This window comes from Bacillus rossius, chromosome 1, assembly GCF_032445375.1.
Source record: "Bacillus rossius redtenbacheri isolate Brsri chromosome 1, Brsri_v3, whole genome shotgun sequence".
NCBI lineage: Eukaryota > Metazoa > Arthropoda > Insecta > Phasmatodea > Bacillidae > Bacillus > Bacillus rossius.
In genome coordinates, this window is record NC_086330.1 from 191,356,071 (window position 1) to 191,383,009 (window position 26,939).

The 26,939-nt window shown below is 38.5% G+C and overlaps 1 protein-coding gene across 7 annotated transcripts in view; it reads left to right on the forward strand.

Moving 5' to 3' along the window:
* Positions 1–26,052, forward strand: part of LOC134527177 (leucine-rich repeat protein 1-like) — a 66,480-nt gene extending 40,428 nt beyond the window's left edge. For all 7 annotated transcript variants that reach the window (XM_063359581.1, XM_063359588.1, XM_063359583.1 and 4 more), the window contains 3 exons: positions 9,653–9,765; positions 18,884–19,069; positions 25,564–26,052. In XM_063359581.1, the coding sequence (XP_063215651.1) occupies positions 9,653–9,765; positions 18,884–19,069; positions 25,564–25,792 (528 nt within the window). In that variant the 3' untranslated portion in view covers positions 25,793–26,052. The remainder of the gene's footprint in view (positions 1–9,652; positions 9,766–18,883; positions 19,070–25,563) is intronic.
* Positions 26,053–26,939: the final 887 nt, after the last annotated feature.

Sequence of the window (26,939 nt, forward strand, 5' to 3'; positions counted from 1 at the left end):
GTGTGTAATGTTTGTGACGACGGTGACAATACACTTTGACATGCACAAAATCACACTTAATAGAAAAAACTTAACTTAAACTAATTTATTTTAAACTACAGATGGAATTTGTTATTACTCTCAACTTCAAAGCATCCAACAATTCTTTTACTTGAGTGAATTATCTTTACTATCAAAATGTTAATTATTTGGATGTTATTTATTTCAACTAACTTCAGTCCGGTAGAGCTTGGACTACTGGGTACGTAATTTGCAGTACCAGTCAACCAAAATAGCAATACGTTATTCCAATATCAAATTCCATCTATACTAGCTAATACTATCTAGCTCTGGATCGCGATTCCGGAATTTGATTTGTAAATCTAAAGATGAACAAGTTAATCGGTGTTCTTTACAAAGAATATTAAAAATAATATAACAGATTCTAGTTCTGTGAAAATGTTTGTCTTGTTTAAATTGTAATTAGCTCGGGTGCTTCTATATTCAGCGAGTCTTCGAGTGATGGGTTAAGGGACCAAACCTTGCTGCAGGATACCCACGAGACGTGTAGGTTCTCGGAGACTCCTTGGTTCGACTCATCCAGGACTGCGATATTGGTGTTGCTCCTCCGTCCTCTAGCGTGCGGCAGGAATACGCGCTGTCACGACTCCATCCTTCAGATTATGGGCGGCGACTGGGCTGGACTGCACGACGTTCATCCTTCCCGGGCTCGCACTGCGACTTTTCCATCTTCAACTGGATTCTTCTTTCTTCGGAGTTATAAACGGCATTTAATCTTCGTAGTTTCAAAGCAAATTAAAGTCATTTGGCGATCTCTTAAACACGGATTTTATCGACTTCTCTTCTTAAGTAATTATTTAAAATATTGATGTCTGATTATTATCTTCGTCGATTAAAATTATTATTTTCTTCAAAACTCAGTAATATTGGCATTAATAACCATTTATAATCTTCTATAAATATTCAATTATAAATCAATGTCAAAATAGTTGTGTTCTAGCTGTTGCTTTAATCAAGTCTCAATTCGTTCTAAAAAAATATTTTCCCTGTCACTAGTAAACGATTTTCTTTAGTTTGTTGTTAAAACAAAAAATAGTAAAATTACTAACCATTACTGACGTGTTCATCTTTAAATTACTAGTTGTTTCAAAAAGTACTGCTATATTAGCCTTGACAGTATTTAAAATTAAAATAACATAGAGTAATACATAGATAAAATGATAACCGAAGAAATTTACATTCTGAATTAATCATAGAGTACAAATATAAACATTCGGAAGAAAATGTAATTAAACAAAATAAATATTAAAGGAAATTAAATATTAATTTCTATAAAGTGTAAATATTGCCTTTATAGTTCACTTACCTTTGATCAGACCATAAAGGTCAACAAAACTGTTACTAAGCCAACATTTGACATTAAGTTTACAAGCAAGAGATATTAATTCCATTTCGATCCTTACATAAAAGAACCACCTATTAATACTTTTTAGTTATTAAAAATTATTATTATTATTGCTCATTATGAAATAGCATAGTCGAAAATTACTTGCTTGTTTCAAACATTGCATAAGCATTGTAAGTGCAAAGGCTATTGTATGTTTGAAAAATATTAAATATTTTCAGCAATTCTCTTGAATATCTTTACACGGCATTTTTTATTATTAGTGATGCAATGATCACTGACAATTTCTTCCCAGTCCCTTTTCTCTATCTACCTTGTCGCGGACAAAAAAAAATTCAAAAGTATGTTTCCTTAATTGTACATTCGATGTAATGTCATATAACAATAAGTGAAAGACAAGGGTATAATATAGGTGTTTTGCTTCTACACTGCGATATCATAGTCTGATTGCGTAGATCAGCACGTGAGAAAGGTTAATGCTTGTTTAACCCAAAGGGCACTAGAGCAGTGTGGTCAGTTTTTCGCTGACAGACAGTGGGTCTTGATCACAGTGTTGCTTCCTAACGGGTGTAGGAGTGACTGGCGAAATGCTAGTTGAACTGGACTGCTTCTCAAACGTGCCCTCATGCTGGGATGGAGAACTGCATCTTTTGAGGTCCTTTGTGTTATGGTCTGGTCTGTAGGTGAACAACTTAATACTTAAAGTGAACAATTAATACAATTAATAAAGGTTGGAAGGATATTAATAATGCCTTTATATGCCAATAATGAGGATGTTTATTACAGTGTAATGTCTAATCCGGCATTCTATGGTTCGGTACTTTCTGTTATCTGGCATGCATCTCAGTTCTGATTTTTTTCTGTTGAACTCGGTCACCGGCATTTTTAGTTTTCTCAAAGTTTATCATTACTGTAGATTTTTATTTCAATAGTGTTTCCTGTCTTTTGCAGGTAACATTTCACATTTGGTATTCCTGTTAAAAATAACTTACATTGACGTTTGAATTCCTTATCCAGCATGGCCATGGTAAAACATGCCGTATTAGAGATGCTTCAATGTAGTTGTAACAAAAAAATAGCCAAATCTTAGATGGAAAGGTATCATTCGCCTTCTCTCCACCACTGCTTACGTTACATCATAGAAAGTTCTGTTATATTCAGGGCCGTTGAGAAAAGCACAGGGCCTGGGGACAAACAATTTTGTTGTGCCTTCTCCTTATCACCTAACTATCTACTTTTCAAACCATGTGACATCGACTGGGGCTACACTCCCAAGAGCTCGATATGTTACCACCCTCCTACCCCTCTCCTTCCGCCCCGTTCATTCGAATCTCCCGCGGCCGACGTGTGCGTGTGTGTACGCCCGGCAAGAGGCAGAGTCGAGCCAGTGCCTCATTCCCTCCTAATTTCTATTTAATTATTATTATTGTATTTTTTTAATTATCCCTAGTGTTGTGTATGTAAGTTTCAGGGCAAAATACTTTATTCATTTGTTTTCCTTTCAGCAGAAATGCTAAAGGGCAGCTACAGACTCAGACTTGCTGAAGGCCATCCCAGACTTGCCAGCCTTTACGATTTTTTTTGTAAAATGTACGAAAATCACGTCCGTTTTACGATTGTACGAGGATGTCTGCATTTTTTACGAATTTTAAGTACGTGACGTTTATTAAAACATGTATTTTCCATCCGCCTTAAATATTTTATTGTATGGTTTGTGAAAGCTGTTGCCATGTGTTGTTTCTGTGGAAGCGAGTGCGGTAATTGAGTTATATTATTGGTCGAAGGCCAGCGAACCACGTAATTTGTTCTATTGTATATATTTTTTATACTTTTGTTTATTTGTGCTTACTTATACTTACTCAGTCATATCTGAAGAAAACATTCCTGACTCAATTGGTGAGTGTATTTATACATATCAGATATATCCTATATTTAATTCATTACAAATTAGGAACTTTGTTTACTGTATTAAAAAAAGTTAATTTTTTTCTGGCAAGTAGTTCTAATAAAATCCTTTGTTTATATGGAGCATGGAAGTTAAATGATATCAGTGTATATTGTAACAAAGGTACACTCAGTTGATTTGTAGGGTACCTCAAGGAACAAAGTTTTTTCTTTGATGTGATACTAAGCAAAAATGTTTCCATAATGGTAAATAATGAGCATGATTGTTGGTCTCCAATGTTAATGTATGTTAAAACGATTGCATAATTTCGATTACTAGAAAAAAATGTGATATCATGAAAGTTTATTAATTTTTCAATTGCCGTGAGCAGTTTACGCGTGTTATATTATTTTTTATGCACTTTACTAATTGAGGGTTTCAAAAGTTGGCAAGTCTGCGCATCCAGTTACGGTAACTTTATTTAATTCTTTCGTTTTTTAACTTAATTATTATGTGATTGTGGTTCATGGACCACCTGGGTAAAATGTAAAAAGGTGTTTGGTGATTTAATTGGTTTTATTAAATATGCCATGGCGCGATATGGTTCGGAATAACGATGCTATCTGTCTTGGCGCGCAACACAATTGTCCTGTCACCCTGGAGGCCATCGCTCGCAGAGTCACTTTGCATCACCACCTGAGGTAGGACGTGCTCTACACTGCGAGGACTTACACTTCGCTATACTGACCCGGTAATTCTGTTCTGTGTAATTATTATTAATCGCTTTCGCCATCCTCGGAGCCTACCTCGGGGGTCGGCTGTTTCATTAATAGCATTGTAATCCGTAAGGAGTTCAGACATCACCACGAACGTAATGTCAGACCACGTGGTGGCCCCGGACAGCCCGTAAACCGATCGCGCCGCAAGGCTTTTAATCAGTGTTAACATATTTAAGGTTCTGTATGTAACGCGCTCAAGCGGGAATTGTACCGTGTAGTCTACAATATATCACAGCGTTACCGAACCTGTCTCTTCGTTTGATCACATGTGTACTTCAGGTTGGCGTGTGGGATGCCATAAGAGCCCAACGGCGTTAATACATAGCGTGCCTGTCGCTGAGAGCAGGCCCAGGTCAACTATTCTGTAGCAGACCTGCCAACTCTCACGATTTTGGCGTGAGGCTCACGATTTTAGGGTCCATCTCACGCCCTCACGCCAAAATATTGTTTCCTCACAATTTTTCGGGGCCCCGAGTTTTTTTTAAATACATAATTATATTGCATCAGCAAGGGGGAATATTAGTGGCAATGCAACTGTGAATAAGATTTTAAGGTTGCATTTATTTTGAGGTTCAGCTATGTAAATACTATGATTTATTTGTGTTAACTGTAACAGTATTGTTATATTTGAACCTGTTGCTGATATTTTCCACGGCTACGTTTCGCCTCCGGCCGGGCCGTGCCGAGCTCATGCTCTTTGGCTGAGCCGGGCCGTGCTGTTTGGTGCAGCCAAGCCACATACCATGCTCTCGCCGTGTTCGATAGTCGATAGTAAGTGAGTAGTTGGTGTCGAAGTTGAATGTTTATTTTCGTCTTGCGCTGCTCCCTTTGTTGTTTGGCAAATGGCGGCAGTGTTTGTTTGTCTAGAGCAACGTGAACATGTCTGATAGAACTGTTTGTAAAAGTTACAAAACAAGTTTTATGAAAGCTTACAGTAACGAGTTTCCATCAATACTCGAGTCACGTAAAGGAAGCAATTTCACATTTTGTAGCGTGTGCCGTGCTGATTTTTCTATCTCGCATAGTGGAAGACGAGACATTGTGAAACATGTCGCTCCAAAAAAACACAATGAACACGTGAAGTGTATTATAAAAAACTAAATTTTTCTGTGAACAGTGATAATAGTGTTACACGAGCAGAATGTGATTTTACATCTTTTTTAGTTGAACATAATTTAGCGCTGTCGTGTAGTGATCATGCAGGGCCACTTTTTAGAAAGATGTTTCCCAATAGTAACATTGCCAAAAAATACTGCTGTGCGAGGTTCAAATCTGCAGCAATATTGGGACAAATGGATCAAAGCTCGCATGAGAAACTTGTATCTGTGTTATGTAATACACCATTTTCTTTCGCAACCGATGGTAGTAATGAAAGTGATTGCAAACTTTACCCCATTGTGGTTACTTTCCACAGTAAAGACAAGCTCGAAATTCAAAATAGGCTCTTGGCAGTACCAGTTCTCAAAGGCAACTCAACAGGAGTAAATATTGGTAATCTTTTACTTGATACCTTAAAAGAAAACAACATCCCGTTTTCAAACTGTTTGGCGCTAAGCGCTGACAATGCGCCAGTGATGATGGGACATAAAAGTGGTGTGGCTGCTGTTATGAAAAGTAAAATGGAAAATTTGATTGCTGTTGGTTGTTCAGCCATTTGATAAATTTATGTGCTGAAAAAGCTGCTGCTTGTCTTCCATCTAAAGTGAATGACATTTTGATTGATATATTTTACTATTTGGAAAAGAGTGTAAATAGGAAAGAAAAGCTAAAAGAATCTCAGATGCTGCATGACGTAGACACTAGGAAAGTCCTCAAACTAGTGATGGGTCAATTCCTGTTTTTTCCTGGTTCTCGGTTCGGTACCGGTTCTTAAAAATCGGTTCTCGGTTCTCGGTTCCTCGGTTCTGACTTAAAAAAATAAAATAAATATTATTCACACATTATTTATGAGGTGTTTTAAGTAATAAACTATTTATTGTTTTGGCTACAAAAAAGCACTAAAAAGCATGTGTCCAGACTTACATCTTCAACAATTTACTGTTTATAACACTGAAAATAATAATTTGTTTGTATTGTTCTGTCCTCAAAAAGTTTTTTTATTGTATGCTTACAAAGAAATGCATTGGCATAATGATTCAGTCTTTAAAGAGGCTATCAAAGAAAATTAAAAGGTTTAGTATAGTTTTCAAGCTACAGAACACACCAACCTTAATAAAACTAAAATTTACTATATTAATTAAACCCTCCTTTAAAACATAGGAATAAAAAGAAAATGTTACAATAATGGAAATAAATACAGTGATGGTGAACTTTCAAGGAATTAAAATATTAAATTGTCCATCAAACTTATTGCCTACATTAAATTCAGTTTGTAAGCACAGTCAACAGTAAATTACTGCCACACTTCTAATGCCATTTCTTACACAATTTGCTCTGTTTGGCCAGAATAATTATACTTTACAAGCGTCAACAAGCATTTTGTAAATTCCCCTTCAAAAAAATCCCGTTTGTCTAAAAGAGAAAGTTACTAGCCATTACACTAGATGGCTGCAGATGCAGTGAACTTACATTCCCAAGCACTGCACAAAAAAATGCCGAAAATTATTACGGAAAATTTTTAATCAATCATTAATTCTATTAAACAAATATTCTGTGGAATTTGCAATACACTAGTCACCATTACTTACGTGTCAACGACTCAATTAACTGCCTATTTTTAAAAACAAATTGAAACAAACATGGCGTCTTTCTGTTCTCACATCTCTGCTGAGGCACGTCATAGAGTTGCACACCTCTATGAACTACATCTATGGCACCTTCAACTGTTATGTTTTGATTGTAAAACGTACTTTGTTTACAGATGTGGCGAGAACATTAAATATTTTCACGTGTTATTTATTTTATAGTTAGAGATGAATATTATTCCGCGGAAGTCCAAAAAAATAATTCATATGTGGATTGGACGTGAGTTGAGCCATTTCATGCTGCAGTTAAGTTATAGTGAAGGACTATTTTCGTAAAGGGTTTTGCTATACTGCCGGTACCGGTACCGGCACCGACATTTTAGCTGCGGTTCTCGGTGCCGGTTAAAATGCTGAGAACCGTAGGAACCGAGAACCGAGAACCGGTACCGACCCATCCCTACCTCAAACATGTGTGTACACGATGGCTTTCGTTAGGAAAATGCTTGACAAGGTTGGTAGAAAAATGGCAGCCATTAACTAGTTTTTTTTTTGGTAGAATGTCAGCCTGAATTTGCAGATGAAAGCAGGAGCACACTTCAGAGCTACAAATACCCCTAATTAGTTTCAAAAATAGGTGAATGATTAATTCCATCTCAACAAGGTAGTCAAAGTAACCTCACAGTTTTGTCCAGTGCCACAAACACAGAAAGTAGTAGTAGTACAAACAGTAGCCATGCAGTGTCTTCAAATGATAAAAAAAAAAAAGTTTACTTTTTTCAGTAAAATAGCTTCTAAACCTGACAGTTCAAAGAAGCGCAGTTCTAAAATGGATGTGACCAGCTCAAAGAAAATAAACCTAAAATGAAAACATCAGTTCCTCAGGTATCAGCAGAAAAAGGTAGACCTATGTCATCCCAACTTACTAGAGAAGAGAGGCTATTCATGTTTTTATCTAGTGATTTAAACATGGCATTTTGCACGTTTCTCTTAAATGTAATCCCTATGTTCGACAAGACCAATGTACCACTACAGTCGCAAGAACCGCAGATTCAGAAACTGAAATCCACACTTTACGACCTGTTGGGAAACTTGATGTCAAAATTTGGGTGTGCTGATGTAGTAAAATCATCTACTTCTCCTTTGGAGATTGACTATCACACTCGTGATAATCAAAAAATGGATAAAGTTTTGATTATTGGTAGTGCGGCATTCAAAATTGTGGGTCGCTTGAGTGTTGAACAGGGCAAATTGTTTTACAGTTCAATTAGGCAGTATTATGTGGCTGCATGTAACTACATAGTACACAAATTTATTAAAAAGTACATTTCTAGCTCATGCAGAAGTAGCACAGCATTGAAACCATAAGCCATGCATCATTTTCTAGTGCAAGATATTTTGTTGATAAATTTCCAAATATTATTATTATGGAAGGACAAGATATAGATGCTGCAATTGATGTTTTGCAGTCACAATTTTCTTCATTTCAAATAGAAGATATTCCTGAGGAAATATTGAAGCAGCAAAGAATTGACTCTAAGTGGTCATTGATTGGACAGATGAAGACTACAGATGGGAGTTTGAAGTATGACAAGTTAGCTCAACTTTTGCAGTATTTTATCCATTCCTCATAGTAACGCCGAGTGTGAGAGGATCTTTAGCCAGGTAAAGAAGACAAAAATCCAATTCAGATCGTCATTGTCGGAAAAATCTCTTGAAACCTTGCGAAAAGTAAAATCTGCACAAGAGGGCGTGTGTTATGAACAACTCTTCAATGAAAAATTTTTGAAGGCTGCAAAATCTGCAACCTATAATTTGTTGAAATTAATTTTGAAGTAGAGACCATGTAACATATGTACAGGTATGTCACTTAAATTTAAAGATTCTCATTTGTTGTTGACGTGACAATGTCTAATAAATCGATGAACGCCGGCTGCACGCACGAAAAAGTGTCCCGTTATGCACATTGTTCCGTTATGCTGTGTCCCATTACGCACATTGTTCCGTTATGCTGTGTCCCGTTACGCACTTTGTTCCGTTATGCTGTGTCTCTTTACGCTCATTGTACGCTTGCGCCGCATCTATCTCTCTTCCACTCGACTGTTTATAATGTGAAGTGAAAAGTTAATGTGGTTTTCTTGGCTTATTACAACAACAATTTCGGCAATAAAGGTTAAATATTCTTGCATTTTAAAAATCTGATTACTAGTATAATTTCAAGTATTTATTTTTTTATTATTAAAATAAAAATGATTCAATTTTATTCATAAAGTATGCAAACATTTCATCAATGTTTTGTCATGACGTCACGTTAAACTATCGTCCGTAAACCGACTTTACAGACAACCAATTTTTTTATATCTGACATGTATTTGTGGGCCTAAAAATTTTTATCGAGGACCTCATAATTTTTTTAATTTTAATGTTGGCAGGTCTGCTGTACGCAGTGTAAGGGGGTCGAGTCATGTCCCCACACGGGCGACATCACACCCAGAGTTAAGAGTCTCATCTGGGTCCGTGCCCCCTAGACACTGTGGCGCCCTTCTTATTTAACGTCTCTCTAACACCCCGACAACCTCTGGTGACATCACATGCAATTTAAAAAAAAATTTTGACTAAATATTTCCATGGTAACTGCAAATGACATCTATGCACTTCATATAACTTGTAAGGTTATCAAAGGTATTTGATTAGCAACAGTCCTACTATCAGGGTAAACACACATTAAAAAATATTTCAAAACATAACCAGGCCCTCTCCCCCTTTCTTTCCTGGTGCTCGGATCCCCCCTCCTTCCTTTTTCACCTGCTCTTCCATCTTTCCCTCTCAACGGTCTTAGCCATCTTCTGTAAGTATTCAAGTTTCGCAGACTTACAAAAATGCTTTTCTGTCTAACCTGTAGCTGAGTGCACTGCCAGAAGAAATCTACAACCTGGTCTCCTTGGTCACGTTGAAAGTGAGTGATAACCAGTTGACTCACTTGTCATTTCTGATATCAAGACTGTCAAAGCTTAGGTTTGTATACTTTAAGCTCAAAAACATCCTAGTAGCCAGGGGCGCAACAACTAAATTTCCAAAGGGGGGGGGCGGCAATATACCTTTTTATAAAGAATCATCAATTGAAAATTTGTATTTGAAGGTGGAAAATGGTGCTATTTAAGCAGTTTTATTATCTAAAAATTGATTACACAACACTTTCTTTGCCCCCGTTTGCCCCCACTTCAAGGTTTCAGAGGGGTGGCAAAATACCCTGCTCCCCCCTGTTGTTGTGCCCCTGCTAGTAGCTACATGAAAATTTTTACCAGGTATATAGCATTCCAGCTTATATGAATTAGATTTTGTAATCAACATGTGATAGTCATTCCTGTCAGCAGTTACACAAAAGATGATATCCCGTCTTGCACGTATTCCAGCTGACAACATTTCAGAACAAGTTAATTTAACATCTAGACTGGAAGAAAACACTTGGCAAGAATTCAAAAGTGATCACAGTAGCTGGAATGCTCTATGATGTTTTACTTAATACAGTATTCACCGTAATAATTTGTGCACAGTTTTTTCTTAAAATAAGTGCTGAAAAAGCTTAGTTACATCTTGACAACACCACGTGGCAATGCTTAATACCGTAAGTTTTGTCATGCTCAAAGGTTGGGGAACCTGCTGCTGGTATTTGGATGAATACTATCATCTACGGTTGCTGAGTGATGGTATTGCAATAAAAATTGAATTTTAAAGGTGAAAAATGGTTGCGTGTTCTTTTTCAGCAATTTTCAGATTTACTTAGTTTTTGATCTTTGTAACATAGCAGAGATTTTGGTGATTATTGAATAAAATTTTAATCAGGCTTGACTGCAGTAAACAAAACAGCTGCATTTTGTAGCCATTTCATATTTCTGATGCTTTTAAAGACTATTTATTTTCTATAATTATGTCCAAAATATATATTTTTAACAGAAATTTAAAAATATTTCGCTACAAATTTTGTATTCAAAAGTTCCCGTAAATTAAGTAAATAAATTGATATGTTAATGGTTTTATTTTTCCCTAGTGTTTTGTGTTTTAGCGAACGGAGTGATCACTTCAAGACGGTTACTTTTAACTATAATGTAATAAAAATTCCTGGACCCAAACATTGCCGAACAGTCCCAAAGTGAGCATTAATTAATATTTTGTTTGTTTTAAATAGTTTCAGGTCATGATTTTATATTTATATTAATCACTGATCAACTTTTAGATTTTTTTCAATTGTTTAACTTTCAAGAAATTGAAAATATATACAGCGCATACTTTTTGCATAATTAGCTGCCAAAGTTATATTATTAACATTTTTGGGTTGTACAAATAAGGAGAATTTAATTTATTGCAGAACTGAAAGTTTTTAAGTTTAACTGCAATGCCATTGGCTACTTCATGATATGGTTTGCATTTCTATCACGAAAACTCATTTCATGTTTCTTGGCTGTCAAAATCGTAACAAATTTGAGAATTTCGAAATGCCAGGTAAAATTAATTAATAATTTCTCAAAGAAATTTAAACCTCTTCTTGAAGTAGCCTGTGGCATTGCAGTTAAACCTAAAAAGTTTCAGTTCTGCAATAAATTAAATTCTCATTATTATACAACCCATAAACGTTAAAAATGTAACTTTGGCAGCTAATTATGCAAAAAGTATGCGCTGTATATATTTTTTTATTTTTTTGTGCAAGTTAAACAACTGAAAAAGTCTACAAGTTTAAATGTAATTACTGTAAATATAAAATTTTGGCCAGAAATGGGAGGCACCCCCTTAATCACTATTATTATTTGCAGTCATTGGGCTAAGTGTAAGTAAGGTTTGTGTGTAGTCATTTCTTTTCCCGGTGGCCTGCTTTTCCAAATGTTTGGAACGAACATCGGCCGTAAATGCGCAGGTGACCTGCCTCTAGGGCGTGCTAAGAGGAGCCCAGTGTGTTGCCGCCGCTACCCAGCTAAGGAGCTCCACTCACCCGTCGTTTTCAACTTTGCAATTTGCTGATCCACGTCCATCTGTTCACTTATATTATATAAATCACATTAACGTAACGTCAGGGCTTACCTCGAGTAGTAAACTGCTTTACGTAAACATTATTTTTATTCGTTTGTCATGTCCTATGAACTCTAATTCTGTCCAGAACATGCGGTGTCCTGGATCTACTCTTAAACTATTCGTGCCACCGGCTCTTTAACTGTGTAAAATTATGTGGAGGGAGAATGAATGTATGTCGTGAATGAATTCATGAAATAGGAATATGTAGTTGTTTCTTTCATGAGCGTGACCATGTGCAATGACTTTGGTAGACTGAGTAGTGGGCCACCTTCAAGAGCTTAATTTACCTTTTAATATAAATATGGCGTGTACACCACTGAGAGTGAATGTAGTGTTTTATTCTAAATTGGGGGTATGAGCTTCGTTACACACTGGCGGCATCACAGCCCTAAGGCAGGAGTAGCCTGGTCCACATGCCCAGAAACATGTGGTGGCACCCTAGACATAATAAAACATCTAACTTAACCCGAAACAACCCCCTGTGCAATAGCAAATGGTGCCCAAGAGCGTGTGATGAGGCAGCGAATAAACTGTCACATGATTCCTTAGCGCATGAGTTGTGTGGTTTTTCATCGGAGTGCAGCAGTGAGGCAACCTACCATTGTTTTGGTCACGTGAACACAGCATGCACACAGATACGGATGCGTAAACAACAGGCAGACAGTGTGTGTGTGGCCACATAACGCGTCGCGAGTGAGGAAACCGAATTCTGATACCGGTTCCGCCACCATTCACCGCCATGTCGGGTGCGAAGGAACTAACACCAACTAACTTTAATTAAGGCCGAGATTCTCTTTAACCAGAATGACTACGACTGCACTAAGTGTACGCGTCCGAGACACGTAGCCAGATCTAGTGCAGTAGTGCCGCGGTAGCAGCAGTGCCGCCGCAAATCACATTGCCGTTGTAAAGTGTGTCAGTGCGAACCCCATCGGACTAATCGAGTTGCCGGAGCTTGTAGGAAGAAACTGTTAGGACCCAGGGAATTTCTTGAGTGAGTGTGAGGAGCGATTGGGGCGCTATGTAGTTTCGGATGCCGAGTGAACTGAGCACATAGACTGCTCCCTGAAGGAAGACGCCAAGACATGGTAGACGGTTCTCGGCGAGTTCGACATGCCATGGGTCGATTTCGCTCAGAAGTTCTAAAAACGTTTCGCAGACACTTGCGCTGAGATGAACGTGCGCACGGAACTCTTTTGTTTGGAGCTGGGGCTCACAGGGACAGCGGAGGCTATTTATGATACAGAAAGTGCACCCACAACGGTGATTGTTCCCAACTAGCGACCCAGGGAACATCTCTGAACATGTGGTGGAAGCAATGCGGCCAGAATTGCTCCTGCACCTACGTCATAGGACGCAAAGACCAAGGAAGAGTTTCAATAGTTGCACACGCGCATTCCAGCAAGACTTAAAAACGGTGTAAGCGTCCCGGTTGAGCCCCATGACGAAGCGCCGTGCCAAGAACAAGAAATCTGTTGGTCCAGGGGTGATAGTGCCATATAACCCACTGACACACCGCCAACCTGCAGGGGGAGAGCTGAGCAACCCCCGCCTGGAGGAATCGAGCCATTGGGGAGGGGCCACCACCCAGGTGCTAGACTTGCCCAGGAGCTGTGTATCACTGGCACATGCACTGCCCGGTACGGAACCAGTTCCGCCACGAAGGCGCCAGAGATGAATCGGCGGGAAACGGGCCGTAGGGGGCGGTACGGTAGACCACAAACCCTCCCCTGCACCGAACCCGAACGATGACAACTTACAGACATTGACAAGCCCCATCCTGGGTAACGTGAGTGCTGCATAGGGATATCTTATCTGAGTGTCATTGATTGTAAACAGACTTGCGGTCAAGGCCTTGGTTGACACGGCCGCAAGCCATAACTGCTTGCAGCACGACTTGTCGAGAAAGACCACTTGGTGGCTCAAGAAAGCCAACTTCAGCTGGCCACCGCAGGAGACGCCTGCAACACACAGGGCGTCGCGGTGCTGCACATCAGAGTCCATGACCAGGACTCCTAATCAATGTGAGGTCGGGGGGGGGGGGGGGCGCCACGTCAGCACTCAGGGCCGGAGGATGCTCCATGGCATCGGTCAACCCACACCCCCGCTGCCAAACAAGGTTAGTCTTGACCAGCTGTTCCACTGTTCCGCATGAGCACCGTGCAGCGATACAGTGTTGTCTCTACCAACAGAGCCATGTGTTTGCCACAGTTGACGCCCTGAAGGGCCGGAGCATGCAACGCCAACTTACCCATACGAGCCTATATTCACCCCCCTGGCAGTTACAGACATGCGGGTAAACAAACAATCTTGGCGCAAGTCCGCGAAATGTTATGTGATGGAATAATAGAACCCACAGTAAGCCTGTAAAATTTTCAAATTGTTCTTGCAGAAAAGAAAGATGGTAGCTTACATTTTTGTGTAAATTTAAAGCCTATAAGCAAACTAACTATAATCGCCCCACCACCTGTGTTGAACATTGCCAACACTTTTGCCGGACTGGAAAATGCCAAAATCTTTTTATCACTTGACTTTGAGAGGATACTGGCAGGTGCTTATCCGCCAAGAGGACAGACTTAAGACCGCATTCACAATACTAGACGGACGCAGGTTTCAATTTTGTGCAATGCCCATGGCGTGTTAGGAGACTATGTAGGGAATTCCGCTGCGGCTTATCTAGATAATATAATCTGGTCACAAACGTGGTAGGATCATGCCCACCACCTGGCATTAGTTCTGGAGAGGCTCGGGACCCATGGGTTAATATACAATGGCAAAAAGTGTCACATTGGTACCACTGAGTTGGACTTCTTGGGTTTGGTAGTAAGCGCAGGGGGAAATGGTCAGACAGAGAAACACCTGGGTACAATCCTACACAAACCACCGCCATGCATGAGAAAACAACTACAGCACATTCTCAGACTGGCCAGCTGGCTCTGCACCTTTATCCCAGAATTCTCAATTGTATCTGCACCTATGACAGAGCTGTTGTCGTCGAAAAGACAGTTTAAATGGATCAGCTCTGCGTTATATATGTCCATGCAACTAAAAAGCTGTTTACGACAATGTCACGTTAGCCCGACTTGACCCAAACTGACAACTTATCGTCCAAACTGATTTGAGCCAGGGAGGGATCGGCGCCATCACCAGGTTTGGTAATGTCGAGCAGCGCTGTAGCATTAATGAATGTGAGTGTTTAGGCGTGGTCTGGGCATTGCAGCAATACCTACCACACCTAGAGGGACAGCGTTTTGTACTGCAAATTGACAGTCAGTGCATGAAATGGCTGGCAACGATGCAGGGGCGCCATTCAAAACTGACGCTTTGGGTGATGTTACTACATGAACATGTTCCCGGGGAAAAAACTGACGAATTGTCACGAAACCCCGGCACGACTAATGGCTAGAGACGTTGCTGATTGGGACAAGTTGCTTCCCCCCACCAGCGGACCAGACCACGTACACGTGTAGCAACGGAGCTATACAATATTAACGTGGAAGTTAATATCTACCCTTCCCCCCGGCACAGAGCTGGACGACCTGGTCAACTTGGACGAGTTTTTGCGGAACACACTGCGGATTGACACAAGCATGAGGGAGTTAGTACAGGCAGGCGCAGAAGTGGAATGCGGAATGCGAGGATTACAGAAGAGTTGTTGACGGACACTTGCAGGCTGACAATCGCACCACAACAGATGTGCGAACAGATTTTCCAGCTGATGTTTGTCAACAAACTTGCCGTCCATCCCAACACGAATGAAACCACACGGGCCATGCATAAACGAGATCATACGTAGTGCAAGGGTTGACAGCACTGTCAACGTCGCAAGACTCCATGCCCAGACAGAAAGGAGCAGCAGGTCCCACACCAACAACCAAAACATTTTACACTGTCACATTCGACCCAATGGCACCATACCCGTGTTTGTCACAGGGAAAATGACTTTTGCTTGTGGTAACCGATTGTTTTTCCTGATGGGTAAAAATGTAACCCTTGTCAAACTGTTGGTTGAGAACAGTAGCACAGGCACTGGAAACCAAGTTCTTTCCCTGGTGGGGATTTCCGAGATTATTACTGTTGGATAACGCGACCCAGTTTTCGGGTCACACGTAGGCCACATTCTGCATGAAATGGCAAGTCATGCCACACACCCTGCCAATATACCATCCCAGGGCAAATCTCACTGAGAGACGAAATCAAAAAATTAAGATCCAGCTCAGATTGTGACTCGAGGATGACCACACCCAGTGGGACAGGCACGTCCGACATTTTTTACTGTTTAAGCTAGAGGGTAAACATAGTCACAGGCGAGTCACCAGCCTCGTTAGTACAATGGTATAGCCTCTCCTTACCCTGACAATTCAGAGTCGAGTGTCGGGATCCAAAGCACGTGGAAATAAATCCCGTGGAGCGGATCAGAAACATGGCGGCCATCTGTGCCGGATTGGCCTCAATGGGCCGGCCCAGTCCCAGTCATTAAGTTGCTGGGGAACACGGCTGTGGAAGTCAGGCTGCTGATGGGACGGATGACGAAATATCACCGGGATATGGTGAGATTAGCACCCAAGGAAGAGGACAGTCAATTGTCACACGACGGGCACGAGCCCATGACCCCGTGCTGGGAAGGCGTATGACCCGGAGCGCAGCAAGCCACATCAACCCTGTTAGGGGACATGGACCTCGAGTTTCGGGGGGTTCCCAGACGTGAAAAATATGTCACCCGTTCAAGAGCCAACACAGACATTCCACCGGAAACAACTGTTCCTCTAGTGGGCAGACGAGACAACTCCTTTCCGCAAGTTACAGCCCGGCACAGGAACAGACTGGGCAAGAGACGAACCTGGACACACCCCGCTTATTTGGGAAACTGGCGATGGTGGAACCAACTCAGAGTGGCCACAGGACGAACCATTGAGGTGGCCTCTACATTACTCTCTAGCAGACTCCACATTTCAGATGATGGTCGAGGAACTCAATGAAGACGAACCCGAGATGGACCAAAGTACCTAGGACAAGTGAATCACGGAAATAACCTCTCTCCAACCCCGCTACGACTTTTTGACTGTGCAAAATTATGTGAAGGAAGAACAGACATCTATCGTGAATAAATTCATGAAATAGGAATAGTTAGGTAGACTAAGATGTGTGGGCCACCTTCAAGAGCCTAATTAATTTACCTTTTAATATAAATATAGCATGTCCACCGCTTATAGTGGATGTAGTTTTTTATTGTAAATTCAGGGTACGAGCATCGCTACACACTGGCGGCATCACGACCCAGAGGCAGGAGTAGCCGGGTCCACATGCCCAGAAACACGTGTGGTGGTGCCCTAGACATTACAACAAATCTAACTTAACCCGAAATGACCCCCTGTGTGATAGGATACTTCAAGTGAATAGGGAATTGAAAAAGTAAAATAAATTAAATAGTAACTTTGTAATAATTTTTAATTATAAAATATGTAAAGTTTAATTTAAAATAGGCTACTTTTTGGAGTTGTCAGTACATAAGTGGTAAGTTTAACATTCTGTAGTTTGCTTGGTGCTGGTTAATAAATATAAGATTCCACTATTATATTTTTTAGATATATTTGATTTGTCATATTTCGAACTCACCACCACTTTGCCCGGTATCCATTTAATGAAAATAAACTTCATTAAAAAATATACACTATATATATCTCAATTTTTACGTTTTTAACGAGAACAACCGAGATTTGGCCTACACAGCACCCAGCACAGATATGGTTTATGTCCAACCCATTTGCAGTAGCGAGTTTACATAGATTTTTTCTGTGTTCAACAAAACTACTAAATAAAAAAAGCTGTGGTTCAGTTAATAGCAATTTTTACATGCAGCAAACCATGTACTAATTTTTATTATGAATATAACATGAAAGATTAAGACTTTGTTATTGTTGTTCCATTTGGTTACTAAAATACAAAATGGTTAAACAAAAATGTAATGCAGAAATGGGAAATTAATTTCATTTTAACCTCAAAAATCTGTAAAAGACAAAATTCTGTTATTAACTGTTAAAGTCAAAAGAAATACAGAGAAGGTTATACCAATCAAATGCTTTGAATATTTATTTTAACATTTTATAAATGATATCAGTGTTCATAAATAAACCAGTAGATGTTGGCATTCCCACTAACGTTCTGTTTTATTTGGAAATTGGCATTGTGTGTATTAACTACCGTCAAGCTACCGCGGCATGTTGAATTATTTAAGACGATTAATTTTAATTTCAATTTCTCAGAATAAACTCTTTACATGATTTGTAGTACACGTTATAATAAATTAATATATTGTTAGATTAGAAATGACAAGATTTAAATTTGGTGGAAAAGAATCGCTTCGAACCACTAAAACCTAACAGATGTGCTTGTATGTATTCACAAATTGTATTTTTTCATATTTGATCTAATGCAAATAGTAGTATTTTAGTTGCTTTTGCAACTATTGTGTTTACGAATATTTGCACACATACACAGATATATGTGTGTGTATGTATGTATATGTGTGTGTATATACCTATTTTATATATATACACACACACACACACACCCACACACCTATAATATATATAGAGAGAGAGACAACACGCACACATATCTGCATATTTCCTAAAACCTTTTATAAGCCTGATTACAAATTTCTCACTTAAATATTAAACAATTCAAGCAACGTTGTATTTTGCCTAGGAAAGGATTATGTGTTCAAGATTGCTCACAATAATTGTCAAAATGTTTTTTGTAGGATTAATTTTGCTTTTTTTTTTATTATATATAAATAGAGATCATAAATTTGATTTCTAATAATATTTCACATTTTTGATTTGAAGGCCTCTTAATTTCCAAATTTTATTTTATTAAATAACATTTTAGAATCAATAACAGAAGACAATGTTACACTGTGCATGATATAACTTTTTTTTTTTTTTATCTTGTGTAGCAATTATGCATTCATAATCTGAACTTAAATAACTGGAAGATTCTGTTATTTGTAAACAGTTAAGTAGTTTTTTGTTTAAAATGTGAAGTGTGTGTATTTTTTCTTCATTAGGTTCTTGGATGTATCCCACAACAACTTGCAGTCTTTGCCTTGCACCATAAGGCATATGAAACTTCTTGAAATTGATGTATCAGAAAACAAATTTCTTCATCAGTTACATCAGCGGAAAAAAAGAAAATACAACTGTGTGGTGCCTTCTTTAATCCACTTGTCTGCAACAAATGTTCTGAAATTCAGGTAATGTAAGAAAATTGCTTATTCTAATTTGGTGAAGTGTTCACAAATTATTAAGGGTATGCGAAACCAGAAAGTGGAATTCCATTGAAGACTAATTTCCTTTGACTTCGTCTTCGGGAATATTAAAAGAGTTCGAAGATGTTTCTTACAGCAGAATACATTAAAAGCTAAATTTAACGTCGTTGTAAGGGCTTTACCAGGCACTTGTTTTTAGGGAAATAGAACACTATTAACAAAGGGGAATCTTTGTACTACAACTATTTTGGTCATATTTCTAAGGGTTTCTTTAAAATTAGGGTGCAGTTGCACAATTTATGTGTATCAGAGTAAGATTCTACTAAGTGTATTTAAATGTTAAATTTGTGGTTCATTTATGCTATGTATACATCAAGTGGGAGAAAGAGAGAGCAATATTCTTTGTACAAAATTTTTAAAAGCAAAATTTGTGGTAAAGCTTTAGAACTTGGACAACAGCCTTTTTTCGGTATATTTAAAAGGATGCTTGATTATACTGTTACATGCAATAGTCATAATGAGTCCACATTTAAAATTTACTTCATAAATATAAGTTAATCTTGCTATTGCATTAGTAAGTTTGGTTTTACAATTTTTGTTCCCTATATATGAGTGTTAACTTTCTAAATTTTCCTCTGGTGATGACCTGATACTGAAAAACCCAGTTCTTTTACAGGTTCCGATAGTTAATATTTTACCGATCTGATAACAGACAACCAATTTTTTTTATTTGAAAAAATATTGTTAGTAAGTGCATTGGATAAGTTAAAGTGTCAAGAAATTTCTAGTAACTAATGTGTTATCTTCGAGGCCTCTTGATAACTTAATTTTTAATTTTAACATTATGATGTTTCTTCTAAAAGATCTTTAACTGAAACTTTTATTGGAGTGTACATGTCTAGCAACTGCAGACAAGAGTTTACCAGTAGTAACTGTAATCATTTCTCACCATACATTACTGTTAACAGAAAACTGGCCATGAATGGTACAGATAAAGTGTTCATCAAAACATTATGTTTGTGTATTTAGATCACTGTGATGCTCAGTACTTATTCTTTTGAATAAAATTCATTACCAAACCATAAGAAATAATACCTTCATATGCCGTTGGTAAACTTTATAAAAAAAAAGGCCCTCTTACTCAGCGAACAGCCTCCTTTGACATTTGGCATACATGGAAATGTGCTTCTCAGACATTTTTTTTTTTTTTTTTTAAGAATTAGTTTAATACTTCTTGATTGGTCTTACTTTCTTTTCTGTCACTGAACTTTAAGTTATATCATTCAGTATACTCATTTATTTGTGAATTTATCGTTTAGTACATCTTAGCACACTATTTTCTTTCTTTTAGTTTTATTAATGAATATACAATTATATTTTCTGTAAATAACTTTTGCAACCACTTGATTGTTGCAGCCCAATAGCATTACAAATTTTAATCCATTCAAAAAGAATAAAAACCTTTTGACTACTCCCCAGCATCAGCACAACACACAGTCTATGATCTAGAGTAAAAAATTGTGGTATCACTCCTATTTAGTTTATTGCATTAATTGATATTTATTGTAGGTGTACATGGATCTAACTTTAAATTAAGTGTTGAGTTTTTCTATGATAGTAATGAAAAACAGTTGTGTGCAAAGACCATTTTTTTTTCCAGTTTGAATCAAATCAAAGATGAAATTGAAGTTAACTTAAATACTATGTTACATTAAAAAATTTCAGTAATACAAGGGAATAGTTCTGATGTAGGTGCATTATCAGCATGTCCTGTCTACCACACACTAATGTGAACAATGTTGAGAACATTAGCAAGTCAAAGAACTGCCACAGTTTGTAAATAAAAAGCTAAGATTTTTAAAAACAAATAAATTTTTATATATAGCAAGATTTACTTAGATATGAAGCTACATTTAAAAGGTAAACACACTACTATTACTGACTATGACTAAGAACATATTCAAAAGGCTTAAAAACCAGACATTGTGCAAATTCTGAAACACTGTCAGGAATGTTGCTTTGTTTTCTGGTAAACGTGTAACTATACCAAGTAAATACAGTCTTAAAATTTGGTGTACATTTTCATGCTGTATTTAAGAAGTTTAAGAAACCTAAGTATAGTATGACTAAAATATTTGTAGTGCAAGTATTCTCCTTTGTTAAGGTTAAGGGGGTGAGAATGTGAAACTAATAATAACATTTAAATTCTGGAGATTTCATTAAAATCTATAAAATATATTTTAAGCAATGTAATTAATGTATTTTTTTCCTTGAATAATGCTATTTTGTATATTATGTCATTTTCAAGTTTAATTTTGAGCCCCGAATGTCATTTTGGAATTTTAAATGTATTATTACGTGTGTTAGAAAGGATAGCCCAATTAATAAATATTTATTAACTAATAATTACAATATCTCTTAAATTAGAACTATCTCAATGTGTCCAAAAATGAATCACACCTTCGTAAGTCCACTTTTTCCTCTTCCCACTGGAGCTTCGTTCGACAGTGGATCTCTCTACTGCTCATATCTTACTGTGCACCATGGTTTTAACGCACTGCTTCTCATTTCTCACTCGTCTGCTGCACACACAACACTGTCCCGGATGCTTCAGTCTTCTGTGCTCCGATCTGCGCACACAGACAGTAGATGTCGCTTTCCCTCTTTATTTCACCTGCTCTCGTGGATTATTTGCCCTGATTGTATACCTTCAGTCCTGCCCTGGAAAGATTTCGTTATACTGTCGAAGTGTCGCGTTAACAGAATCCCCGACTTAATACGCAAAGCTCTGAGAACAGTTGTGCTTAGTTATGCCACTTTACGCAGACGGGGCCATGGAAACTTGCTGAACCCTCGAGGGAAGTGGAGAGACAACGCGCTAATCGGATTACCGCAAAGGGACGGGCGCTACCTGCATTGCGTTCCTCCCGCAGGCTGACCAGCCCCATCACTAGCCGCGGCGTAATGCAGTTGAAACATAACTTGATATTGTGCGGGAAATTATGTATTTCGGCACGTTTTTTTATTGTTAAAATTTTAATTTATTTTTGGAAATTTTATTTTATATATAATTTGGTTACAAAAGGGGTGATTTACACTTTGTTAGGCTGGTGTACGCTACTTAGTTAAACTTTGTGCCAGTAGCACAAGGCACCATTTTCTCAGGGACCAATCTGATCTTTTGCAAGTCTAAGACGTAGTTGGCAGCCCGTTTGACATTTCTCCCGCTTACAGTCACGTTCCCAGCCTGTAACATTATTTCCCTGCATGACTAAAACTGCATACAACAGCTCTGGATGAGTTGTTACCTCTTCTCAGAGACGAGCGTAGAACAGCGCTTACCGTCACGCATACGTCTTTGGTTCACTCCTAGAAAGTCACGTTAGGAGGCTCGTTCCCAGCCTCGTTGCGTTTTTTGTCCACCCCCCTCCCCCCCCCCCCCCCCTCAGTTCTCAGAATTTAGCCCAGGATCATTGACCTGACTTGAACCTCGCCAGGCGGTGGCCGACTTCAAGGACGATTTGCCATAGAAAAAATATGTGCAAAGATGGACCACCCACGACATCTAGTGGCAGAAACTGTTACTTCTGCTCTTGTCACCAGCGAGTGGAGCTGACGCCCGCGACACCTAGTGGCGACTTTGCTAACCTCCTTCTTTCCTTCCCCTTGAGGCCCCAAGAGAGCAGCACCGGTTGCCCCATAGGGCCCTATGCTTTCAGCTCGCGTCCTGTAAAAGTCAATTCTATGTAGCTTTCTGTGCCCGCCGGTAGAGAGCGCAGTGGTCGCCCTTCGGCGCAAACAACTGAAGTCGTAGTTACGACCACCTCGGTCACCTCCGGAAGTTTTCGGCCCAGAGCCGACTTTCCCCTCTTTTTCCGTAGGGCCGACCGCCCATTTTAATTAGGAGTTTTGTCCGCCATCGCGGCACTCTGACTTGGCTACTTACCGCGTCATCTCGGCGTCCCCTCTGTTAAGAGGCTTTTTTGAGGAAACGACTAACTCTTTCGAATAAGGAATGAAGTCAGCTGTGTTAAGGGATGTAATCCCAGCTTAAAAATTCAGTAGTAGCCAGTCAGTCGTAGTAATTAGAAATCAAGTCATGTTTTAGTTTAAAGTTTATTAATGTTTTTGTCTTCCTAATTGAGGATTTCTGCCGCGTCATCCGCGCAATTCTCGGTCCGCGCCTTTCGGATGTCTGCGCGAGACATTTTCTGAATCCAGGAGCTACACCCGGTTTGGTCAGTACTCCAGTCTCTTTTTCCTTCCCGAATTCCCGTTTGTTGGCCTTTTCGCGCCGACTGTGTTTGACTGTCTGGAAGCAGGTCTAATTCGTTGGAATTTGGCTTGTGTTTCAGACAGGGTCCAACATTTGGGCGCCGAAATTGCACCCATAATGTTCTCCAGAATCCCCAGCTTCAAGTCTCTTTAAGAAGAGCTTCCTCCCGGCCAGATGTCCAACTTTGAAGTCCCGGGTGATATTTTAAAATATAACTTCTTACTACATCCAACAAAAGAAATTATTTAAATAAATACCAGCGAGCAGTGCCATACAGCGCTTATTAAATAAGAATATGTGAAATTGTTATAGTAATGAGTGGACGAACCTAACCTGCTATAAAATGTCATTTTTGTTGTTAAAAGTATAGTATTACGTGTGTTAATCATATCGGGCCAGCCCTCCTTTTAGGAACTTGTTAATATCTGTTATTGTGAAACCAAAACCAAGGAAAAACAGATTTAATTTACCTTTTTAAATAAACCAGGAAACCTATAGACCAATCTACTTATGTAGTGTTTATTTATTTATCATTTACCTATATCTATTTAAACGATTCACTAGCTCCCAAGTTGCTTGTGTGCAGGGAGTATCAAATTGTCTTGTTCACCACCTCGTGCCACCTCTGGTATACTTGTATTTTTCTTTATTATTTTGCTCAGCTGTTTCCTAGGCCTTTTTTTATTAAATTAAAATTATATAATATTAGGGCACGAGGGGCGTATCAATATATGTTCAAATTTAGAGCCCTTTTTTTTTTCCTCCTTTTTTCTTCTAGTTACTGAGACTTTAAAACATTTTCCACTTCCACATATGGTTGCTGTAAAATTATAAAATTCTGTTCTGATATTACAGCTCGCCATTTTGCTGTTTAGCTGTGTCCATAGGAACCAAAAAAAAATAATAATTAAAAGCTTCAAGATGTTGAGCCATAACAACTGCATTTGAAAAAATGCTGAAAAATTATTAAGCATTGGTAAGGTTTTATCACCTACAAAGCATCCAATTAAAAGTAAATTAATTATCTGTAAATGCAGTTGAAAAATATAGTTGGAATTACAAGTAATATTAATATTCAATTATCCATATCTCTTATCTAACATAATAAGACTTGGATAACCTACTACTAGTGCCGTTGTCTTCATTTAGCCGACGAGTCATGCCAAGGCAAAAGATAGAATTTTGCCAGACTTATCTATATAGCCATACTCAAGAACAAGTGGTTTAACATATTTATGTATTTTATATTTCTATTATTAATTTTGAAAAACTTGACTTCTTCTCAAGTGTCGGAAACTACTATAGTATTTTTGACGCTTATGATAAGGAACTACGGGTTTGATAAAGAAAAGTAACAGTTTTTGAACGTAAAAGTTTAGTTATCGTAAGGACCTAGAATACAACTTTGCTAATTGTCAGGTTAAAGTTTGTATTATATTTATGGCTTTTGTGCCTTATTTTTGAAATCTTTTAAATAGTTTACTATAAGCATTAGGTTATCAAATGCTTTAGATCTTCACAAACTTGGGTCATCACTATTTTTGAACACCAAACATATGTTTTAATTCAAATTAAAATATTCTCAATTATGATAATTGTATTCTAATAATGAGGGGCAAAAGTTTTTTGATAGTTTTAATGTTACATTGCAACAATAACTTTATGTATTTTCATTTAATGGCAATATTAATAGTTAATATTTATCAAATACTGAAACACAACTATTTAAGATACATTTTTTGTTTGCGTGTGTTTGCAAATTGATTATTTTTCACTTGTTTGCACTATGTAAAATATTTGAACTATCAACTCCATAAAAAAAATCATGAGCATTAATACAGTAGGAGGGTATTAATTTAGCATATTCAGAATTGGTCTTGCTGGAATAGCAAATTTTTCCGGATTATCGGACATCAGTATAGTTTTAACGGAGCTACCAACTGTGACCAGCTACCTGACAAAAACAGGAAACACTGTATTGTAGTGAAAACAGACAGTAGAGATGAACTCTGGCACTGGCAGCGCAGTTCTGTGACTTGGTAGTGAAGGGCAACAGTCGAAACCCACCAGAGAAAACCTGAACAGAGCGGCTCGATTGGTGCAGGCATTGCAGAGTGTGCCGAACCATAGACATTTCACCGTAAATGCATTTTTATTCATGAGTTGGTTGAAAGGCCAGTGAGATTGTTTTGAATGCTTGCAGGTTGCCATACTCTGCTGCAAACGTGCCTGTGAGCATAGTGAGGTTTCTGAATGGCGCTGGCTACTGCTGGTGCGGCACAGCAGTCTTCAGGGCCTACTGCAGGTGCTTTCTCACCTTTAAACTGGATCACATACCTACTGTGCGGGGGGAGTCTCTCGTACCACTCGAGGTTCACACTTGCTCCAGCAAGTGTTACACAGGTGAAGAACTCTTCGAGATCGGGGAGTGACGCTCGTTGGACCATTTGTTCCGACTAACATTGTCGGCTGAAGATACTAGTCTTCACGAGGAGTGCAAGCTGATGTAATGGTGCGCGTGCAAAATGAGACTAACTGCTGTTGCTGATTAAGGATTTACTGCAGGGCATGTAGAGTTCTTTGTGTACACTTGCAGATTGGCTGATCCAAGGAAGATGCTGCAGGACTTAACATAATTTTTTTATTGTCTTTTTTTGAGTGGACAATGTTTAATAAAAAAATTTGACCCACATGTATTTGCCAAATAAGTGTCAATTTTTAGTTCTCTGGTTTTTCCAAGTGGTTAATTTTGTAAAATTTTTGTTTTTCAGACATCAGTAATAATTATTTGGAAATAGGTTATAGGTTGGACCATTGTAATTTTCAGTTGGGATGGTAGCTGTGAAATGATCCCAAGTATTCAACATTTACTTTAAGTGTGAATCTGAATAGTTAGTGACATAGCAGTAAAAACAAACAACAAAAATGGGACCAATGAATTGTTATGTGCTTATAATAATTCTCCTGTTTGGACTTTTTTGACATGATAACGTCTTATAAATCGATGAACGCTGGCTGCACGCACAAAAAAGCTTGACTCATTGTCACGTTCCGCCTGAGCCGAGCGTGCAAGAACCGGCCAACCACCATGCGAGAAAATCTCCTATAATATAAGATTTTATTTCAGTTTATTTATATAACTAATTGTTCGTGATTATATTTAACAAATTACAGTAAGTCCTCGGTTTACGTCGGGGTTACGTTCCTGAAAACCGCGACGTAAATAGAAACAACGCAAAATGAGCCATGTTTCATGCCACCGGCCGGCCACGGCCCAAGGTCGGCCGGAAGCGCTGGCATACAGACATGACAACGGGCAATTTTATCAGCAAATGACAACCGACAGCGTGGGAAACGAGTCCAACTAGTACTTCTCAGCTTTATAGAATGGTTATTTAACCAGCTGCTTTATTACCTTTATTGATTGAAATATAAAAACAGATATATAGTACATTCTGTAAGTAAGAGCAGGAAGCGTCCCTCATGATGTATGATAAGATAAGGCGGTGAACATGTAGCTTACGCTACATAGCATAAATTAACTACTGAAGGAAACAAAGAATTATATACTGTGTTTTG